Source organism: Meles meles, chromosome 2 (genome assembly GCF_922984935.1).
Source record: "Meles meles chromosome 2, mMelMel3.1 paternal haplotype, whole genome shotgun sequence".
Lineage (NCBI taxonomy): Eukaryota > Metazoa > Chordata > Mammalia > Carnivora > Mustelidae > Meles > Meles meles.
Window position 1 is genome coordinate 72,684,258 of NC_060067.1, and position 19,153 is coordinate 72,703,410.

General features: G+C 41.9%; 1 protein-coding gene across 1 annotated transcript in view; it reads left to right on the forward strand.

Moving 5' to 3' along the window:
• The first annotated feature begins 5,073 nt into the window (after positions 1 to 5,073).
• Positions 5,074 to 19,153, forward strand: part of MGAT4D (MGAT4 family member D) — a 48,720-nt gene continuing 34,640 nt past the window's right edge. The window contains exon 1 of the mRNA XM_045997399.1: positions 5,074 to 5,187. Coding sequence (XP_045853355.1) covers positions 5,094 to 5,187 — 94 coding nt within the window. The 5' untranslated portion in view covers positions 5,074 to 5,093. The remainder of the gene's footprint in view (positions 5,188 to 19,153) is intronic.

Sequence of the window (19,153 nt, forward strand, 5' to 3'; positions counted from 1 at the left end):
GAAAGAGAACAAGTAAATGATGATGCTGGGGAAAGAGACTATTACTTAATCCTCTAGAGTGTCTGATAGTAGGGGCACCTGGGTGACTCAGTCGGTTGAGCATCTGCCTTCGGCTCAGGACATGATCCCAGGGTCCTGGGATCGAGCTCCATGTCGAACTCCCTGCTCAGCTGGGGGCCTGCTTCTCTCTCTCCCCTTGCTTGTGCTCTCTCTTTCTCTCTCTCAAATAAATAAATAAAATCTTAAAAGAGAGAGAGAGTGTCTGATAGTAAGAGAATAACACTTATTATAGTGATTTCTCATAAAAGCCATGGCATGGTTGATGATGGGATCAGGCCTCAGATCTGTTCTCCCTGAAAACTAGATTGAAGCAAATTCACATGTTTGGCCTGTAAACTCCGCCAGGAGTTTCTGGAGAAAACCGTGACCCAGGACCCCTGAGCCCCTGCCCCAATGGTAGAAGAGTGGTACTGTCATCTGGGTTGTGACGTATGAGCCGTGCTGGTTTTTCTGCTGCTTTTCTAGGTACCTGATGTGATCATCTAGGTGGCCTCCTCGTTTTTGTTAAGACCAGAACTATGCCTTGTCGGGACTTCCAGAAGCCTACTTGATGCTTTTGTATGAACGAGTATGAGATGCCTTCCTTGCTCTGAACAGTCCCGCACCAGAGTGCAGCTGGAGCACCCGCTGTTCTCAGCCTTCACCTAGGCAGGCCTCTATGGTAGGATTAAAGTCTTTCAATTCAGGGGACAATTCTAGACACTTGAAGACTTTTTCCCCTAGTCAGGCTTGTCTTGGTACATTCAGGGATATGAGACAAATTTAACATCTAGAATATAACGCACATCATGGAAGGCCCCTACTCCCCCACTGGTGGCAGAGAATGTGGTCTCCTTATTACATAGGTATTTTGGGATGATTTGAGCAAAGAGAATAAGCTAAGTAATCTGTACTTTTTTCCAAATCCAGCCTATGATTCTGTGAAGGGCTGCTGTGCAATGATTCCCGAAGAGTCATCCCTTGGACCGTCAGTATCATCTGGGACTTGTTAGAAACGCCCCTTTTGGGGTCCCAGCCTTACTCCACTGACTCAGAAACTGAAGGTGGGCCCAGAACTCTGTCTAACAAGGTTTCCAGGTGATTCCTTTTTTTTTTTTTTTAAGAGTTTACTTATTTGTCAGAGAGAGGGAGAGGGAGCACCCACACACACAAGCAAGGAGAGCAGCAGGCAGAGGGAGAGGGAAAGGGGAAATCAGGCTCCTTACTGAGCAGAGAGCCCTAAGCAGGACACGATCGCAAGATCCTAGGATCCTGACCTGAGCCAAAGGCAGACGCTTAACCGACTGAGCTGCCCAGGCACCCCTCCAGGTGATTGTTATTTAAGAAGAACGGCTGTCATAGATGATCCTTAAAAGTTCATTTCAGTGCTGTCATTTTCCCGAATTGTGCTGAACAGATGACACTCGGGTAGGTACAGATGACTTATTTCTAAATAACATGAAACAGACAACAGGGCCAGGACAACTGGCATTTTATCAAGTTATTATCTTTCAGATTCTTTCCACCTTCAGGATCCTACATATATACAGAACTAGAAAAATCCGTCCCCATTAAGTTTATTTTTCTTTGCTCCTAACAGTCGTGAGACCACCATTCAGAGTGAAGTTAACTCAAGAAGCCGCGATGGCTTTAAGGCTGGTCATACCCCCAGAGAATACTCTTCCCATTCCCATTGTTATTCCCATAAACATTGCTATACATATTGAGCATTATTTGGCCTGGCAATTCTCTACTTCCCATGGTCTGAAGATGCCACTAATTTTAGAAAACAAATCGCAAAAGGTAAGTCTGAAGGTCTTTGAAAACGCTGCTGCATTCTTTATCCACTGGATTTCCCGGAGTGGTGTTTATTGTTGGCGTGAACGGTAAGGAGCTAGCAACTGTGGGTAGTTTGTTGAGAAGATTGCTCGGTTGTACTACAGGCTTGTGTTTCAATCACTACTTTTGATCTGTAAGACACCCGGGAATCCACAGGGGGGAGTAGGATATGGAAATATGTGAGGCACAATATGGAGTAGGATATGGGAATATGTAAGGCACAATCTTTCTCTTGTAGGGACTCAAAGCGTGGTAAAAGAAATAGAATATGTGCATAACAAATAAATGCGGTGCACGTCGAGTGTCCTGAGAGAGGATTTAAGTGCTGCAAGTTTTCAAAGAGGATAAAGATTTCTCTACACACGGACGATCAATGAAGTCTTCAGGTAGTGTCGTTTCAGCTGAGTCTTGAACACTTTTGGAAGGTAGGGACACGAGCGTGTGTGGTGCAGTCCATGTTTGAGCATGAAGGAAGGCAGAGCCCAGAACGAGCAGGTGATCATTTGTATCTCCAGTACCTAGTTCAGTGACTGGCACAGAGGAGATGTTGAGTGACTATCGTGTGCTCTGATTCATAGACAAACCATTGGCTGATTATCATGAGCTTTTTTTTTTTTTTTAAAGATTTTGTTTTATTTACTTGACAGACGGAGAGCACAAGTAGGCAGAGAGGCAGGCAGAGAGAGGGGGGAAGCAGGCTCCCTGCTGAGCAGATAGCCCGATGCAGGGCTCGATCCCAGGACCCTGAGATCATGACCTGAGCTGAAGGCAGAGGCTTAACCCACTGAGCCACCCAGGCGCCCCATATCATGGGGTTTTAAAAATATTTTATTTATTTATTTATTTGAGCTAGAGAAAGTGGGGAGAAGGGCAGAGGGAGAGAGAGAATCGGACTTCCCGCTGAGGGGACGCAGGACTCTATCCCAGGACCCCTGGGTCATGACCTGAGCCAAAGGCAGATGCTTAACTGACTGAGCCACCCAGGCACCCCTGATTATCAAGATTTTGGTTTTTCCTTTCTTTGGAAAAAAGACAAAAGAAAAAAAATAATTATACAAAATGGAAAAATCAGAAGACACATCCTGATTTCAAAAACATTAAGATGTGAGAGCAAAGTGCTTTTCTGAATCTTGAAAACATGGTATTTGGTGAGTTTGAGTGGAATAGACATTTTGAGTACTAGATTAGAGGCAAGTACATAGCTGGAATAGAGAGGATAGCTTGAAAGGTAGATGGAACCAGACTGTGTAATGGTCTGGATTCCACGCCAACAATTTTCACTTTTAACAGAGTTGCTGAAGGATTTTTGAGCAGGCTATCTGCTCAAAATAATAATACAGAAAAAATAATTAATGGTAGTTAAGTGCCATAAGCTATGGGACAGCTCTCTAATGCTTTGTGGGGGAAAAATAATTAGAATTAGTGAGAAAACTAATACTGCTTCTGACGAGCAACAGCAGAGAACCAAAATGTATTGAGTGTTACATAATGACAAGGAATATGCTAATTGGCCTTGAATGTTATTTCACTCAGCAACCTAGAATGGATATTATTCATGTCATCTTTTTGTTGAGGACCCCTACTTTAAAAAGGATTAAAAACTTTCCCAGTATACTGCTAGTGGATTCTGATGGTTGTTTTTCATCACAAAGCTAAAAGTGTGAAACTGGAGACCAAGTAAAATGACTGTGAGACATTGAATTTGGAGATTCCTGTGGTGAAGAGCCTCTTCCCCCAGGTTAGTCTTTCTCCACCCAGCTCCACACCCCACGAGACAGGTCCAAAGGTCTAGTACACTACACAGAACTTCCTGGCCATGTGGCTTCCAGTAGAGCTTAGCCAATGGGATGAGGGAGACTAGAGTTGAGGATTGGCTCCCAATCCTGGGATCTGGCTGGGTGGCTGCTCAACGGAAGATCACAACTGCTGCCATCAGCACATGAGAATATTCTAAAGGCACCCTCAGGTTGGCATGTGTTCAAATCTTTTTTCTCCTTCAAGGAGTCAGAAACTAGCTCAGCCAGTGGTGTAGTGCTGGTTTGAAGAACACTTTTTACCAGATGTGGCCAGTAAGAAGATTGATCAGCACAGAGAATCCAGAGAGCAAATCACAGTTCAAGGACCCTAAAGAGAGTCTCAACCTACTGATTTTCTTTATTTTTTATTTTTAAGATTTTATTTATTTGACAGAGAGATATCACAAGCAGGCAGAGAGGCAGGGGGGGAAAGGGGGAAGTAGACTCCCTGCTGAGCAGAGATCCAGATGCACAGGACCCTGAGATCATGACCTGAGCCAAAGGCAGAGGCTTAACCCATTGAGCCACCCAGGCGCCCCCTGATTTTCTCCTAGTATTTCCCAGGCTTGGTTTTTAAGGGGCTGAGAAATGGATACCTTGAACATGGCACAGCTTAGCAAGTCTCCCTTGCGGTACTCATCTTATATATAATTTCTTTCCTTCACAAACGTTGATTTCCCGCTCCTTTCCTGGGGGAGGATGTACCAAAGTGTAAAAGATAAAGGGATTAAGCTGAATGTCTGACACTGGTCATTTCCCACATAAAAATCTAAGCCCTTTAAGTTATTTGGGCATTTGATGGTTTTCATTTAAAGCTAAAGATACATATTTTATTTAGGACCTTCTTATCATATTTTATTTATAAACTTCTCTATGTACACGATTTGTGGAGGAACCACTTCCAGCTGTGTGTCCTGTAGCAAACTGCTCCATTTCACAATAGCTCCTATTTTTTTTAAGATAAAATGAAGAAAACAACAGCATATCAGAACTATTGTTACCTTGCCTTTAAAAATAGGGATGTGGGAGGATTTACCGAGACAGTATGTACAAACTGCTTAGCCTAGGGTCTGGCACAGAAGTCACAGCTACAGGAAAATAAAGCAAGCTCCTGAGCATCCACCAACCACAGGCTAGGCAGTGGAGAACTTTCCTAAAGTTCACGGCATTGAACAACCAGCGGTCCTAGCAAGAGGTTCGAGATGCTAAATGCTGAGCCACGGAAGGAGGCTCCCCAAAGACTGGCCGTGCCGGGGTCCCCAGCGACAGGGCGGAATGCGGGCAGAGGGCAGGGGCCAGGGGGCGCGGGGGCGCGCGTCCAGAGGCGCAGGAGCGGTGCGCGAGGCCCCTCCGTTGCGGGGGCGCTGCGCGTCGCCTCCACTCGCCGGGCTCCGAGCCGCTCGCCGTCAGGCCAGCTCCATGAGGACCAAGCACGTGAACGTGCTGATCGCGCTGGCCGCCGTCATGCTCTTCAGCTTCTCCTGCTTCTGCATCTCCAGGATGACTCAAACCAGTAAGCTGCGGGTGGCCTCTCCGCCACCGTTCCCGCCCGCAAACTTCGGCTTCGGGCCTGCGGGGTTGCCAGGGCGCTCGGGGCGGTGGGGAGAAAGGGGGGCGACGTGAGAGCCTGGCGCTGCCGCCCGCTCTCGTAGGAGGCGTTTTGCAGACGCAGCCCCGGCGCCCCTGTCCGACTGGCGGTTAGGCTGTAACGCGCGCCTTTAGTCCACCCGGATGACCGCGACCCCCGGCGGGCGCGCGCGCTAACGGATCGGCCCCCCGGGTCTGGGGGCCCCCTGCGCTGTCCCGCCTCCGCGCGTCCTTTCCCCGACGAAGGTCCGAGGGTCCGGTTTGCGCCCACCTTACCGCCGTCGGCGTCTTGTTCTTCCCCATTCTTTCCAGAAACGTGCCTGTCTGAATTAAGAGCTCTTCTTACAATGCCAACGCCTTCCCACCTTCGGGTTTCGAGTTCTGTTGCTGAGCCACATTTCCAGGCTCCCGAGAGTATTTTTTGCGAGGCCAGAAAGGGGTGCGATGATGGAGACCCATTTAGAGCACGGGTGTGACTCCTGAACTTTCTCAGACGAGCCATGCGGCTTGTGTTACTACTTCGCAACACACCGATGTTTTAATTCATCTTGTTCTAGGGCTCCCAAGTGTAGCAAACAAAGGTAGAGATTGCCCAGAGAAATTTGAACTTTGGATAAACAGTGAGTAAACGTTTAGTATAAAAATTGCTCAGGCTGTTTTTGTACCAGAAGACTTATTGATTATCTGAGTTTCAAATTTAACTAGATTTCCTGCATTTTGTCTTTTCAGCTCTACTTGTCCAATGTCCAGTGTAACATTATAGCGTCCATGTAGTTGGATTTTGAATTTAAGCTTAGGAAGACTTCCAGGATTGTCCTTAGGTTGTTTTAGGTTCAGTTTTCATTTTTATTAAACACATTTAATGACCCAGGGTTCACACAAAGTGCCCTTGGTGGAAGTGTCAAGGATCGAGTTTGGAAGTGGCTTTAGTCCACTAATTAATACGAAATTTTGTCATGTATACACAATAACAACATTCTACTCCATTTGTTTCAAGGGATTAGAAATATATAATAATTTATCTGATTGATACTACTGTTCTTCCATCATTTTATACACTTTTCCTTATTTTCTGTAAGGAACATTCTCCAAATGTGTTTTTATGTATTTTAGGACAACAAACTATTACTATTTCTATAACAAAAAACAAATTGTTACTCATAAATAGAAAGGAAGATGTAAACTCCCCCCTCCCCTTTTTTGGGGTGCAAAATAGTGGTTTATTATAGCAAGGGAACAGGACCTATGGGCAAAAATAGCTGCTGCTGTAAATTCCCTTTGAGAGTGATTTTGGAAGGCAGTTTTGATTGGTAATGTCAGAAGGCATTTTAATACAACTAATATTATTATATTAGTATAATAATATTACAATATCAATATAATATTAGATATATTAATAGGATTATATTATAATAATATAATATTATTATATTAGTTATAAACTGTGGACTTTGCTATGACCAGGAAGAAGAAGTTTGGTCTCTTGAAGCATTTATATTGCCATCATTCATATGTTCAAGTTCAGAACATGAGATACTGTTCTTGGAAATGCACCACTCTTAGAATAACTGATAAAAACAGTTTCTCCTGTTTTGTGTTTATGTTTCTGTGTAAGCCAGCTCTAAAACTGTTATCAAATAGGATAAAAATCAATCCTGAGATGTTCTTATGTCAACAAAACAGACTTCATTTAGTTTTGGAAGCAGCAATTTTTATAAGACACCAAAGATAGTCCCAGTGGTTTTTAAAATTTGTTCCATAGCTGTAATTCTTATCAATGAAAACTTGAGAATGTTTATTTTTAGAAAGATGGCCAGGGGGTGCCAGTGCCTCCATTGATTAAGTGCCCAGTTCTTGATCTCAGCTCAGATTTTGATCTCAGCCTAGTGAGTTCAAGCCCCACTCTGGGCTCCACGCTGGGCAAAGAGCCTACTTACTAAAAAAAAAAAAACTTGGCCACAACCTAGTGGGCTTCTTTCCCCTTTTAAATTTTTATGTGTGTATGACCTTTTGTTTGTTTCTATAAGCTCATAGTATTAACAGTTCATTAATTGGTTCTATTAGTATGTAAGCTCCATGAGGAGAAAAATTTCTTCTGTTTTTGCCTGCTTGGTTCACTGCTATGTCCCCAGCATCTGGAAAAATGCCTAATATAATAGGTATGTTAAATATTTGTTGCATATTGCACTACTGGGTATTTACCCCAAAGATACAGATGTAGTGAAAAGAGGGGCCATCTGTACCCCAATGTTCATAGCAGCAAGGTCATGGTCGCCAAACTGTGGAAAGAACCAAGATCCCCTTCAATGGATGAATGGATAAGGAAGATGTGGTTCATATACACAATGGAGTATTATGCCTCCATCAGAAAGGATGAATACCCAACTTTTGTATCAACATGGACAGGACTGGAAGAGATTATGCTGAGTGAAATAAGTCAAGCAGAGAGAGTCAATTATCATATGGTTTCACTTATTTGTGGAGCAAAACAAATAACACAGAGGACATGGGGAGACGGAGAGGAGAAGGAAGTTGAGGGAAATTGGGGGAGATGAACCATGAGAGACTATGAACCATGTCATGTCTTGAGAGACTCATGAACCATGAGAGATTATGGACTCTGAAAAACAATCTGAGAGTTTTGAAGGGGCGGGTGGTGGGAGGTTGGGGGAGCTTGGTGGTGGGTATTATGGAGGGCACATATTGCATGGAGTACTGGGTGTGGTGCATAAACAATGAATTCTGTTATACTGAAAAGAAATTAAATAAAAATTTAAAAAAAAAGAAGGCAAGGCAAAAATAGGAAGAAAAATTTTTTTAAAAAAATCAACATTTAAAAAATATTTGTTGCATGGTTGAATGAATGGGTGAATTAATGATTTTGATAAATACTTCTTCATTTTGTAGGAACTAGGCAACAACAAATTTTAAAACCTCACTTTCAGGGAGCATACATTCTGATTAAGGAAAATAAACAACAAACAGGAATGATATTGCTCTATGATGTCAGGGGTTGACAGGGGAGAGAAAGTGCTATTTTAGATAGGGTGGTTAAGGAAAGTCATATTAATGCCTATTCCTGAATGAAGTAAGGGAGACTATTGTATGGCTATCTGGGGGAAGAGTTTTCCAGGCAATGAGAAAAGCAGGTGCAAATGTCCTGTGGTATAGTCAACTTGATATGTTTGAGAAACAGCTAGGAGGCTAATGTGAACAAGGAAGAGTTGTAGAGGGATAAGATCATAGAGACCATGGTAAGAACTATGACTTTTATTCTGAAGAAGATAGGAAGCCATCTACATGAAAAGATGGTCAACATCACTAATCATCAGGGAAACGCAAATCAAAACCACAGTGACATACCACCTCACACCTGCTAGGTTGGCTATTTTTTTTTTAAAGATTTTATTTATTTATTTGACAGAGAGAGATCATAAGTAGGCAGAAAGGCAGACAGAGAGAGTGAGAGGGAAGCAGGCTCCCTGCTAAGCAGAGAGCCCGATGTGGGACTTGATCCCAGGACCCTGAGATCATGACCTGAGCTGAAGGCAGCAGCTTAAACCACTGAGCCACCCAGGCGCCCCGGTTGGCTATTTTTAAAAAGATAAGAAATCATGAGTGTTGAAGATGTGGAGAAAAAGAGAACCTTCATGCACTGTTGGTGGGAATGTGAATTGGTGCAGCCACTGGAAAACAGCATGGAGGTTCCTCAAAAAATTAACGATGGAACTACTCATATGACTCAGCGATTCCTCTTCTGGCTATTTATATGAAGGAAGTGAAAACACTAACTTGAAAAGGCAACTGTACTCCCATGTTTATTTATAATAGCCAAGCTGTGGAGGCAACCTAAGTTATTTCTTATGCTCCCTCAATGGATGAATGGATGAATGGATAAAGGAGTTATGTATATTCTATTATAATGGAATATTATTCTTTTAGTCCCAGTTGTTGTTCTGAGTCAGCAGCGTCTAGGATGCATGTGTGGGCCATTCAATACAAAAATGGAAATGTCTGGCGGAATTTAAAGTATATCTAGAACAACAATGCATGACAGCTATTACAAGATAAGATAGGAGAGGGGTAAATGGAGTTAATGGTATTAAACTTGTAGCACTGTTGAAAAATGAGAATGTGAGAATTTGTATTAGACTATAATAAGTCAAGGATTCACATTGAAATCTCCAGTCTAACTATTAAAATGATACTACTATAATGTATAATAATATCACTCATTATAGTCAATACTCCAAAAAGGAAATTACAGTTTTTTTCTGATTGGATATAAAAACAAAACCAAACATGATGATACTTACAAGAGATACATTTAAATTTTAAAGACAGAGAAACGGAAGAGGGATGGAAAAGTGTATACCAACAACTTAATCCAAAAGGAAGTTGGTGTAGCTATATTAATATCAGCAAAATAGATTCTAAGGCCAAGTGCAACATAAATGTTAGCTTCATTAGCAATCAAAGAAATGCAAATTAAAAACACAAGATAACATTTCATACTGTTCAGATTTTTAAATTTAGGCGATGAGACATTTGGTGAGGATGCAGAAGTGCAGGAATTTGCACACACTCCCCTTGGGAGTGGGGAAAATACATACATTCAGTAACTTTCATTGCGTGACCTGCACTTCCTGTGTCCTAGCAATTCTGCCAGTCAGGACTGAAATTGGTGTGCAGTGTCACCCAATGGTTTATGGCCAACTCTTCTTGTCACTGATCAGTACCCACATCATACAGGTTGCTCAATATTTAAGAAAACATCCCTACCACCACATATATACAAGGGAAACTCTTGAATGTATTGACCTGGTATATTCTTGGTAGCATTTTTTATAGTTGTTCATCAACAGTAGAAGAGCTAAATGTGTTACTGTATATCCAAAACAGTGGAACATTTAACAGTAGTGGAAATAATTGGACTAGAGCTTCACTTATCAGTATGGATGGATTGCAAAAACATACATTAGGAAAAAGAAGCAAGTACAAAAGAATACATATAAGTATTACTTATTAATATCTAAAAACAAATATCAATCAGTTTGCACAGGTGGTAAAACTTGAAAGAAAAGCAATGGAAGATTAATACAAAATTCAGAATTCTGCTTATCTGGGAGTAAGGAAGAAAAGGAACTTAATCTTGGAAGGAAACACATGGAATATTTAAGGCTAACGTCGTAGTGGATTCATGGATGTTAATTTTTATTATTGTCTTTCAAACTGTTTTATATATGCTTTGCAAAGTCTGAAATATTTCATCATAAGACCTAATGCATAGAGGGATCACTCAAAGGGAATTCAAAGGGCGTTGTTCATAGTGTGATTTGATTATTGCAAAGTGTACGTGGAGTGGAATAATCCAAAATATATTCTATCTTTTTACCTTCATCTCCTACCAGCTGCCTCAGATAGTCTTTCTTTGAAACCACACTGGGTACAAATACATGAATGATAGATTTGAAGGGGTCTGCCCATTCTTCAACTTCATGCCACTCATTCCCTTCCTTTTGACCACTCCCCCCAGTGAATTACTTGCTTTCCCCTCCATATGCCCTACCATTTCACACTTACGCATTTGTGTTGTCATTTTCTTAGTTTGGAATGCCCTTTTCTGCCCTCTGCTGTAGGGCAACATTCTGTACATTCTTCAAGTTCTCAAATATTCCCTCTTCTCTGAAACCTTTTCCCTCGTCCCTCCCCCACTGCTCAGTCTTCCTTACTAGGTAAGCATTTCTGTCTGTCTCTGCCTGTAGCACTTGAGGATAACTCCATTTTCACAATTATATTAATTGGTTGTTTAAATACATGCTCCTTCCTCCATCTCTTGTCAGGTAATTTGGAGCAGGAACTTGACTATCCATGTTTAGCTGTCATATAGTTCAGTGAATAACACAAGGTAAGTATTAAATGGCAGAAGGAATGCATACCCTGTGATGCTTCTCATTGCTGGAGGGGTTTAGTGAATGAAATAGTGTGGAAGAGTCAGGTCATGGCCCTATGGATGAGACCTTGTATGTTAAGACACGTAGTTTGGACTTAATTCAGTAAGCATTCAGGAAACCATTTAAAGTCTTTGAGCAGTGTTTCCAGAAGATTAATTGTGGATTGGAGGTGAGAGACTAATTAAGAGACAATTATAATAGTGCAGCTAGAGGCAGTAATGACCTGAACTATGGTAAAGTCAATGATGAGAAAGATAAAACAATTAAAGAGATCTATAACAGTGCTTCTCAAATTTTAACATGTATACCAATCTCCTGTGAATCTTACGAAAGCACAGATTGTTACTCAGTACATCTGGGGAGAGGTCTGCGATACTGCATTTCTTTCTTTCTCTCATTCTTTCTTTCTTTCTTTTTTTTTTTTTTGAGAGAGAAAGAGAGAAAGCATGCGCGCATGTGTGAGCGAGTGGGGAGGAGCAGAGGGAGAGGGAGAGAAGGAATCTCAAGCAGGCTCCATGCTCGGCTTGGAGCCCAGTGCGTGGCTTGATTTCACAACCCTGAGATCATGACCTGAGTCGAAATCGAGAGTCCACACTTAACCGACTGAGCCACACAGGTGTCCCAAGAGATACTGCATTTCTAATAAGTTCACAGCTGGTGCCAAGAGCCTGCTGTCCAATATGGCGGCCTCTATCTAGGTGACAGCCAAGCACTCGAAATATGGTCAATGCAACTGAGAAAATGAATTTTAACTTTAAATTTTGTTTTAACTAATTTAAACTTAAATTTAAATATAAAGATGGAAGCAGTGCAAAATATTTCTCCAGTAAGCAAAATTTTATTCTTTGGTAAGAATGCATTTCACTGTTATTATTAAAATTTTGCATGTGAATTAAGGTGTACTATAAGTATAAAACATACACAAAATTTAGCATACATAGTACAAAAAAGAATGTAAGCTATTCCATTATTTTTAATGTTGATTACATGTTGAAAAATATTTCAGATATATTGAATTAAATATTAAATATTAAATATATTCTTCACAATTACTTGATCCTTTTTTACTTTTTAAAAATGTGGTTACTAGAAAATTTAAAATTACAAACGTTTTTTAGATTTTATTTCTACTGGATAGCAGTGCCTTGGACTCTTGCTGTGAGAACCAATGGTGAGTAGTAATTAGGATCTTACCTGACCCCTTGCTTGTGGGCGGAATTCATATTGGCCCATTGCACACATGGACTGGTGTTTGTTTTCACAGTTCCACCACACTTGGCTCAAAACATTAAATTATTGTTTATTTCAAGCCTTTGCAAATAGTTTTATAACATTTCACCCCCCAAAATACCTGAGTGACTATGAAAGTAATGTAAATATTTTAAATAGAATATTGTGGGGCGCCTGGGTGGCTCAGTGGATTAAGCTGCTGCCTTCGGCTCAGGTCATGATCTCAGGGTCCTGGGATCGAGCCCCGCATCGGGCTCTCTGCTCCGCAGGGAGCCTGCTTCCCTCTCTCCCTCTGCCTGCCTCTCTGCCTACTTGTGATCTCTCTCTCCGTCAAATAAATAAATAAAATCTTTTAATAAATAAATAAATAGAATATTGTTGAATAGCATAATCAAGTAAAAATGGGTAAGAAGCAGATCTAAGACTAGGGAATACATGCTTTAACTTTTTTGCAAGATTGTTTCTGCAAATACTACTTCCTCTAGAGAAAACTCTTTCTTTTCATGTTTACCAAATTGCTCCCTGAGGGACTGACTTAACACCGTGGAAGCTTAGCCATGTTGCATCACCCATGATGTATCAACTTCATGATTCAGTTTGCTGAGAGAGTGTTACCTGAGGAACCTCATTAACATAGGGTTATACTGGTTAAACTATGTCTACTTCTAAAGTTTGTCGACACCTTCAAACAGTATCCCCTTTACGAATATTCAAGATTTATCTGGGATAGTGGCAGTTACTTGATTAAAGCACAGTTCAGTTTAAAACTCACTTGGGGTGTCTGGGTAGCTCAGTGGGTTAAGCGTTTGACTCTTGGTTTTCGCTCAGGTCACGATCTCAGGGTTGTGAGATTGAGCCCCGCATGGGGCTCTGTGCTGGGTGTGGAGCCTGCTTGGGATTCTCTCTCTCTCCCTCTTCCTCTGCCCCCGCCCCCACCCTACTCTCACTCTCAAAAAAAGAGTTGTCCCCCTATCCTGTCTCTAAGCCCTGTGGTCCTGCTTTCTCCTGGGCCCACTCCAGCTGGGCTTTCACTTTGCTGACCCCCAGAACCTCTGTCATCAAGGCCCCCTGGGACTGCACACTGCTGTCTCATGGCCCACACCCTGTCCTCGTCCTCCTTACCCTGTCCGACAGCACTTGACAGTTGATGCCTTTCGTCTCCTTGACACGTTTTTCTCACTTGGTTTCCCAGGACTTGACACACACCCCAGTGTCCTCCTGCCTTACCAGCTAATCTTAGCTTCGTTACTGACTTCTTCAACTTATAACTTGGGGTGCCCCAGGGTTTAGCCCTTGTGCCTCATCTCTCCTGTGCTCATCCTCATTCTCTTAGTGATTTCCAGCATCTTACCGTAGGTCTCTCTAAATGTCTCTGTCCAGGCCTGACCAGTTCTCCCCCAAGACCCACACATGGAGCTGCCTACTGAGATTTGTGATAAACATCTCAAATCTAACATGTCTCAAACCTGACTTCTAATACTCACACCAAAACTTGCTCCCTTCCTCTTCTCCATCTTAGTAAATGGTACTCCTTTCTTCCAGTTGCTCAGAATATCATTGCCTCACTTTTTTTTCATATCCCACATTTGATGTTAGCAAATCCTATCTTCTTTTTTTTTTTTTTTTAAGATTTTACTTATTTATTTGACAGAGATCACACAGGCAGAGAGGCAGGCAGAGCCAGAGAGAGGAGGAAGCAGGCTCCCTGCGGAGCAGAGAGCCTGATGTGGGGCTCGATCCCAGGACCCTGGAATCATGACCTGAGCCAAAGACAGAGGCTTAACCCACTAAGCCACCCAGGCACCCAAATCCTATCTTCTTTATATTCAAAATATATCCAGAATTAAGCCATTCCTCAGCCCCTATCCCACCCACTATCTTTTCTAAGCCACAGACATCTCTTTCCTGACCCCTTTTCTTCAGTCTTAGTTTCCCCAACTCTGTTTTTCACACAGCAGATAGAAGGATCCTGTTCTGGTAAGTCAGATTATATGACTCTGTGCTTACAGACTTACATTGGCTTCCCATTTTGCTTAAAGTAAACGCTACAGTACTTATACAAAGGTGGCCTTGTAATTTCATCACCTTCTCTTCTCCCTGTCATTCATTTTGCTTAAGCCACACTGGTCTCCGTGCTGTTTCTGGAAATAATGGGCACCCTCCTGCCTCAGGGCTTTTGCACATGCTCTTCTCTCTGTACCAGAGTTACCTGTAGTCCTTCGTTTGCTTTGTTCTTGTCTGTGCTCACATGTTATCTCCTTAGAAAAGCTTTCTTGGATCACCCTGTTCACAATTAAAACCTCCCCCGACCATCAACACTCTATCTTTTTTCCCTGCTTTGTATTTTTTGGGTACTTACCATCTTCAAATATATTTCACTTATTAGTGAATATGTAATTCACTTATTTCTTCTTTTTTTTCCACTCAGTAGGATGTAAGTTCCAAGGGAATCAGGAGTTCTGACCGTTTCGTGCATTGTCACATCCCCAGGACATGTAACAATATTTAGTTTAATAAATATTTGTTGAGGGATTTGAACTGTGGGAATGTATTGTGTGGCCAGGCAACTGTTCTCGCTGGTGAGATGTAGAAGTCCCTGAGAAGAGCATCCCTTCCCAAAGAAAAACTCAGGCTTTGCTTGGAATTGTTAATGAATTCTGAACACTCTGTCAGTGTTTCAGGAAGGAACAGAAAATTCCTTTCATTCTTGACCAAATGGTGATCTCTCTGCTATAGCCAGGTCTTTCCATCTGTAGAGAACCTGCAAAATTCCTAGTATTGCTCTGTGAGGACAGTGATGACCAACACAAATTGCCAATCAGTACACATACAGGTCCTGGAGATCAACCTGTCATTGCTCCAGCTGGACTGATTCTGGGGCCCAGATTAGGAGGCCTTCAAGAGGCTGCTGAGAAAAAATGAGTTCAGAGCAGCAAGTCCTCCATCTCTTCTTACTGAGTGATTTATTACAGATTAATTGTGGCTTGGATCCAACAGTGCCTTTTCACGTTTGTCATTCACTCTTGTCTGGCCTTTCCCTGGAGGGGGATTGAGGGAGGAAACCATAGATCTGGAGCCACCACCCACTCGCTAGTGAAGGCTAGAGATGTAGGGCCTTGAGTTCTGCTGGCTGTATCATAACAGGCGAGGAACTTATACAGGGCTGGGGTACAACGCTCACCGTGGAAGACTGCCGGCCGACTTCATAACGATAGGATTCTCTATAATGGTTAGCCAGCCAGTTGGGTCTTTCCCTAAACTTCCAGCAAGCCCAACTATGCATAAAACCCCAATCTACTTGTTTGTGCGTGTACACCATGGATGGGAGCCCCTATTGGCAGGATACTCCGAATCATACGAAATTGTTGCATTTGAGAGATTCAGTGACACAGAGCTGGAGATAGAGAGGTGTTGTGACAGATCCTAGAGGTGGAACAGGCCACTGAGTGAGGACTGGAGAAGTGGGGTCCCCTCTAACCCAAGGGGGAGAGACAGAGCATCTTGTTAGAGAGCAGTGAAAGAGTTTACTTTCCTCTGTTGTATCTTGGGGTGGATGATCTATGGAAGTTTGGAAGAGAAATATCAGGATATTACAATTTATTAGTTGCTTCTTTTCTTCGTAAGGTAGCTCAGGCAAGACACACGTGTGTTCCAAACTAGTCTGTCTGAAAGCTCAATGGAACCAGCAAGATGGATGTATAGTGCTGTTAAGAGGGGCCAAGTCTGCCCCTGGCCAGGGATTCAAGACCTCCGGGAACCAGACACTTAGGCACCCTACTGGATTTCAAACTCTGAACCCTCTGCCCCAGGCAGTGTGAGCCAAGGCAGGGAGGCAGGACACGGCAGGAGATGAGACTGGGACAGTTTTTATCACTACATTTTCTTGCTTCATTTTATAAGTGAATCTCACTCTTGCTCTCAAATCTGTAACACCAGCCCTAATCTCTCCCTTGAACTTCAAAGTCGCATAGCCAACTGTTTGCCACATATGTAGATGTCTCATGAGCATCATCACTGCTCATTTTCCTGTTTTCCCAACTCAGACTGCAGAAATCTGTAGTCATGTTGGAAACCTAGCAGGGATTCTAATCTCCTCTCTCTAAGTCAGTTCAAAGTCTTTTCAATAAAAGCTCTTGGATATTTTTCATATTATCCCCTATTTCCTAATCCTTTCTGCCCTGGTTTATTCTTTTATCTTATTACTTTAGGTTCCTGACAGGTGATTTCTCTGGCTTTAGTTTTGCCTTTCTGAAACAGTCTTCTGTATGGGCACCAGAATGATCTTCCTGAAACATGTTGTACCTAATAGTTTTCAGCTACGTTTCTTGATTGAAGACCTGTTCCATGATAGCCCATGCTGTTCCAAGATACATAAAGTCACCTGAAAAAAAAGTTGGGAGGAGAGAGAACATGACTTTGTTATCTTTATATTAAAACAATTACCTCTTTTTTGTGCCAGTACCATGCTGTCTTGGTGATCACAGCTTTGTAGTAAAGCTTGAAATCAGGCAACGTGATGTACCCAGTTTTGTTTTTCTTTTTCAGCATTTCCTTAGCAATTAGAGGGCTCTTCTGGTTCCATACAAATTTTAGGATTGTTTGTTCCAGCTCTTTGAAAAATGCCAGTGGAATTTGAATCAGGATGACATTGAAAGTATAGATTGCTCTAGGCAGTATAGACATTTTAACAATGTTTATTCTTCCGATCCAAGAGCATGGAATGGTCTTCCATCTTTTTGTGTCTTCTTCAGTTTCTTTCATGAGTGTTCTGTAGTTCCTCGAGTACAGATCCTTTACCTCTTCGGTCAGTTTTAGTCCCACATATCTTATGGTTCTTGGTGCTACAGCAAATGGAATCGATTCTCTAATTTCCCTTTCTATATTTTCATTGTTAGTGTATGAGAAAGCAACTGATTTCTGTACATTGACTTTGTATCCTGCCACATTACCGAATTGCTGTATGAGCTCTAGTAGTTTGGGGGTGGAGTCTTTTGGGTTTTTCGTATAAAGTATCATGTCACCTGTGAAGAGAGAGAGTTTGACTTCTTCTTTGCCAATTTGAATACCTTTTATTTCTTTTTGTTGTCTGATTGCTGTTGCTAAGACTTCTAGTACTATGTTGAACAGCAGTGGCGAGAGTGGACATTCTTTTCGTGTTCTTGATCTCAAAGGGGAGACTATCAGTTTTTCCCCATTGAGAATGATATTCCTGTGGGTTTTTCATAGATAGATTTTATGAAGTTGAGGAATGTTCCCCTCTATCCCTATAATTTGAAGGGTTTTAATCAGGAACGGTTGCTGTATCTTGTCAAATGCTTTTTCTACATCAACCTAGAGGACCATGTGGTTCTTCTCTCTTCTCTTACTGATTTGTTCTGTCACATTGATTGATTTGCAAATGTTGAGCCACCCTTGAATCCCAGGGATAAATCCCACCTGGTCATGGTGGATTATTTTTTTAATGTACTGTTGGATCCTATTAGCTAGGATCTTGTAGAGAATCTTGGCATCCGTATTAATCAGGGATATTAGTCTGAAATTCTCCTTTTTGATGGGGTCTTTGCCTGGTTTGGGGATCAGGGTAATGCTGGCTTCATAGAAAAAGTCTGGAAGTTTACCTTCTGTTTCTATTTTTTGAAACAGCTTCAGGAGAATAGGTATTATTTCTTCTTTGAATGTTTGGTAGAATTCTGCAGGGAATCCATCAGGTCCTGGGCTCTTGTTTCTTGGGAGGTTTTTGATCACTGCTTCAGTCTCGTTACTAGATATTGGTCTATTTAGGTTGTCAGTTTCTTCCTGATTCAGTTTTGGAACTTTATAGGTTTCTAGGAATGCATCCATTTCGTCTAGGTTGCTTAACTTATTGGCATATAACTGTTGATAATAATTTCTGATGATTGTTTCTGTTTCCCTGGTGTTAGTTGTGATCTCTCCCCTTTTCATTTTCTGGAACAGAATAGAGAGCCCAGATATGGACCTGCAACTCTATGGTCAAATAATCTTCGACAAAGCAGAAAAAAATATACAGTGGAGAAAAGACAGTCTCTTCCATAAATCATGCTGGGAAAATTGGACAGCTATGTGTAGAAGAATGAAATTCAACCATTCTCTTACACCATATACAAAGATAAACTGGAAATGGATAAAAGACCTCAATGTGAGGCAGAAATCCATCAAAATCCTGGAGAAGAACATAAGCAGTAACCTCTTCGACATCGGCCAAGACATTTCTTTCGAGACATGTCTCTAAAGGCAAAAGAAACAAAAGCGAAAATGAACTTTTGGGACTTCATCAAGATCAAAAGCTTCTGCACAGCAAAGGAAACAGTCAACAGAACAAAGAGACAACCCAAGGAATGGGAGAAGATATTCGCAAATGACACTACAGACAAAGGGCTGATATCCAAGATCTATAAGGAACTCATCAAACTCAACACCCAAAACACAGATAATCACATCAAAAAATGGACAGAAGATATGAACAGACACTTCTCCAATGAAGACATACAAATGACTATCAGACACATGAAAAATGTTCATCATCATTAGCCCTCAGGGAGGTTCAAATCAAAACCACATTGAGATACCACCTTAACACCAGTTAGAATGGCCAAAATCAACAAGACAGTAAACAACGTGTGTTGGAGAGGATGTGGAGAAAGGGGAACCTTCTTCCACTGTTGGTGGGAATGCAAGTTGGTGCAGCCA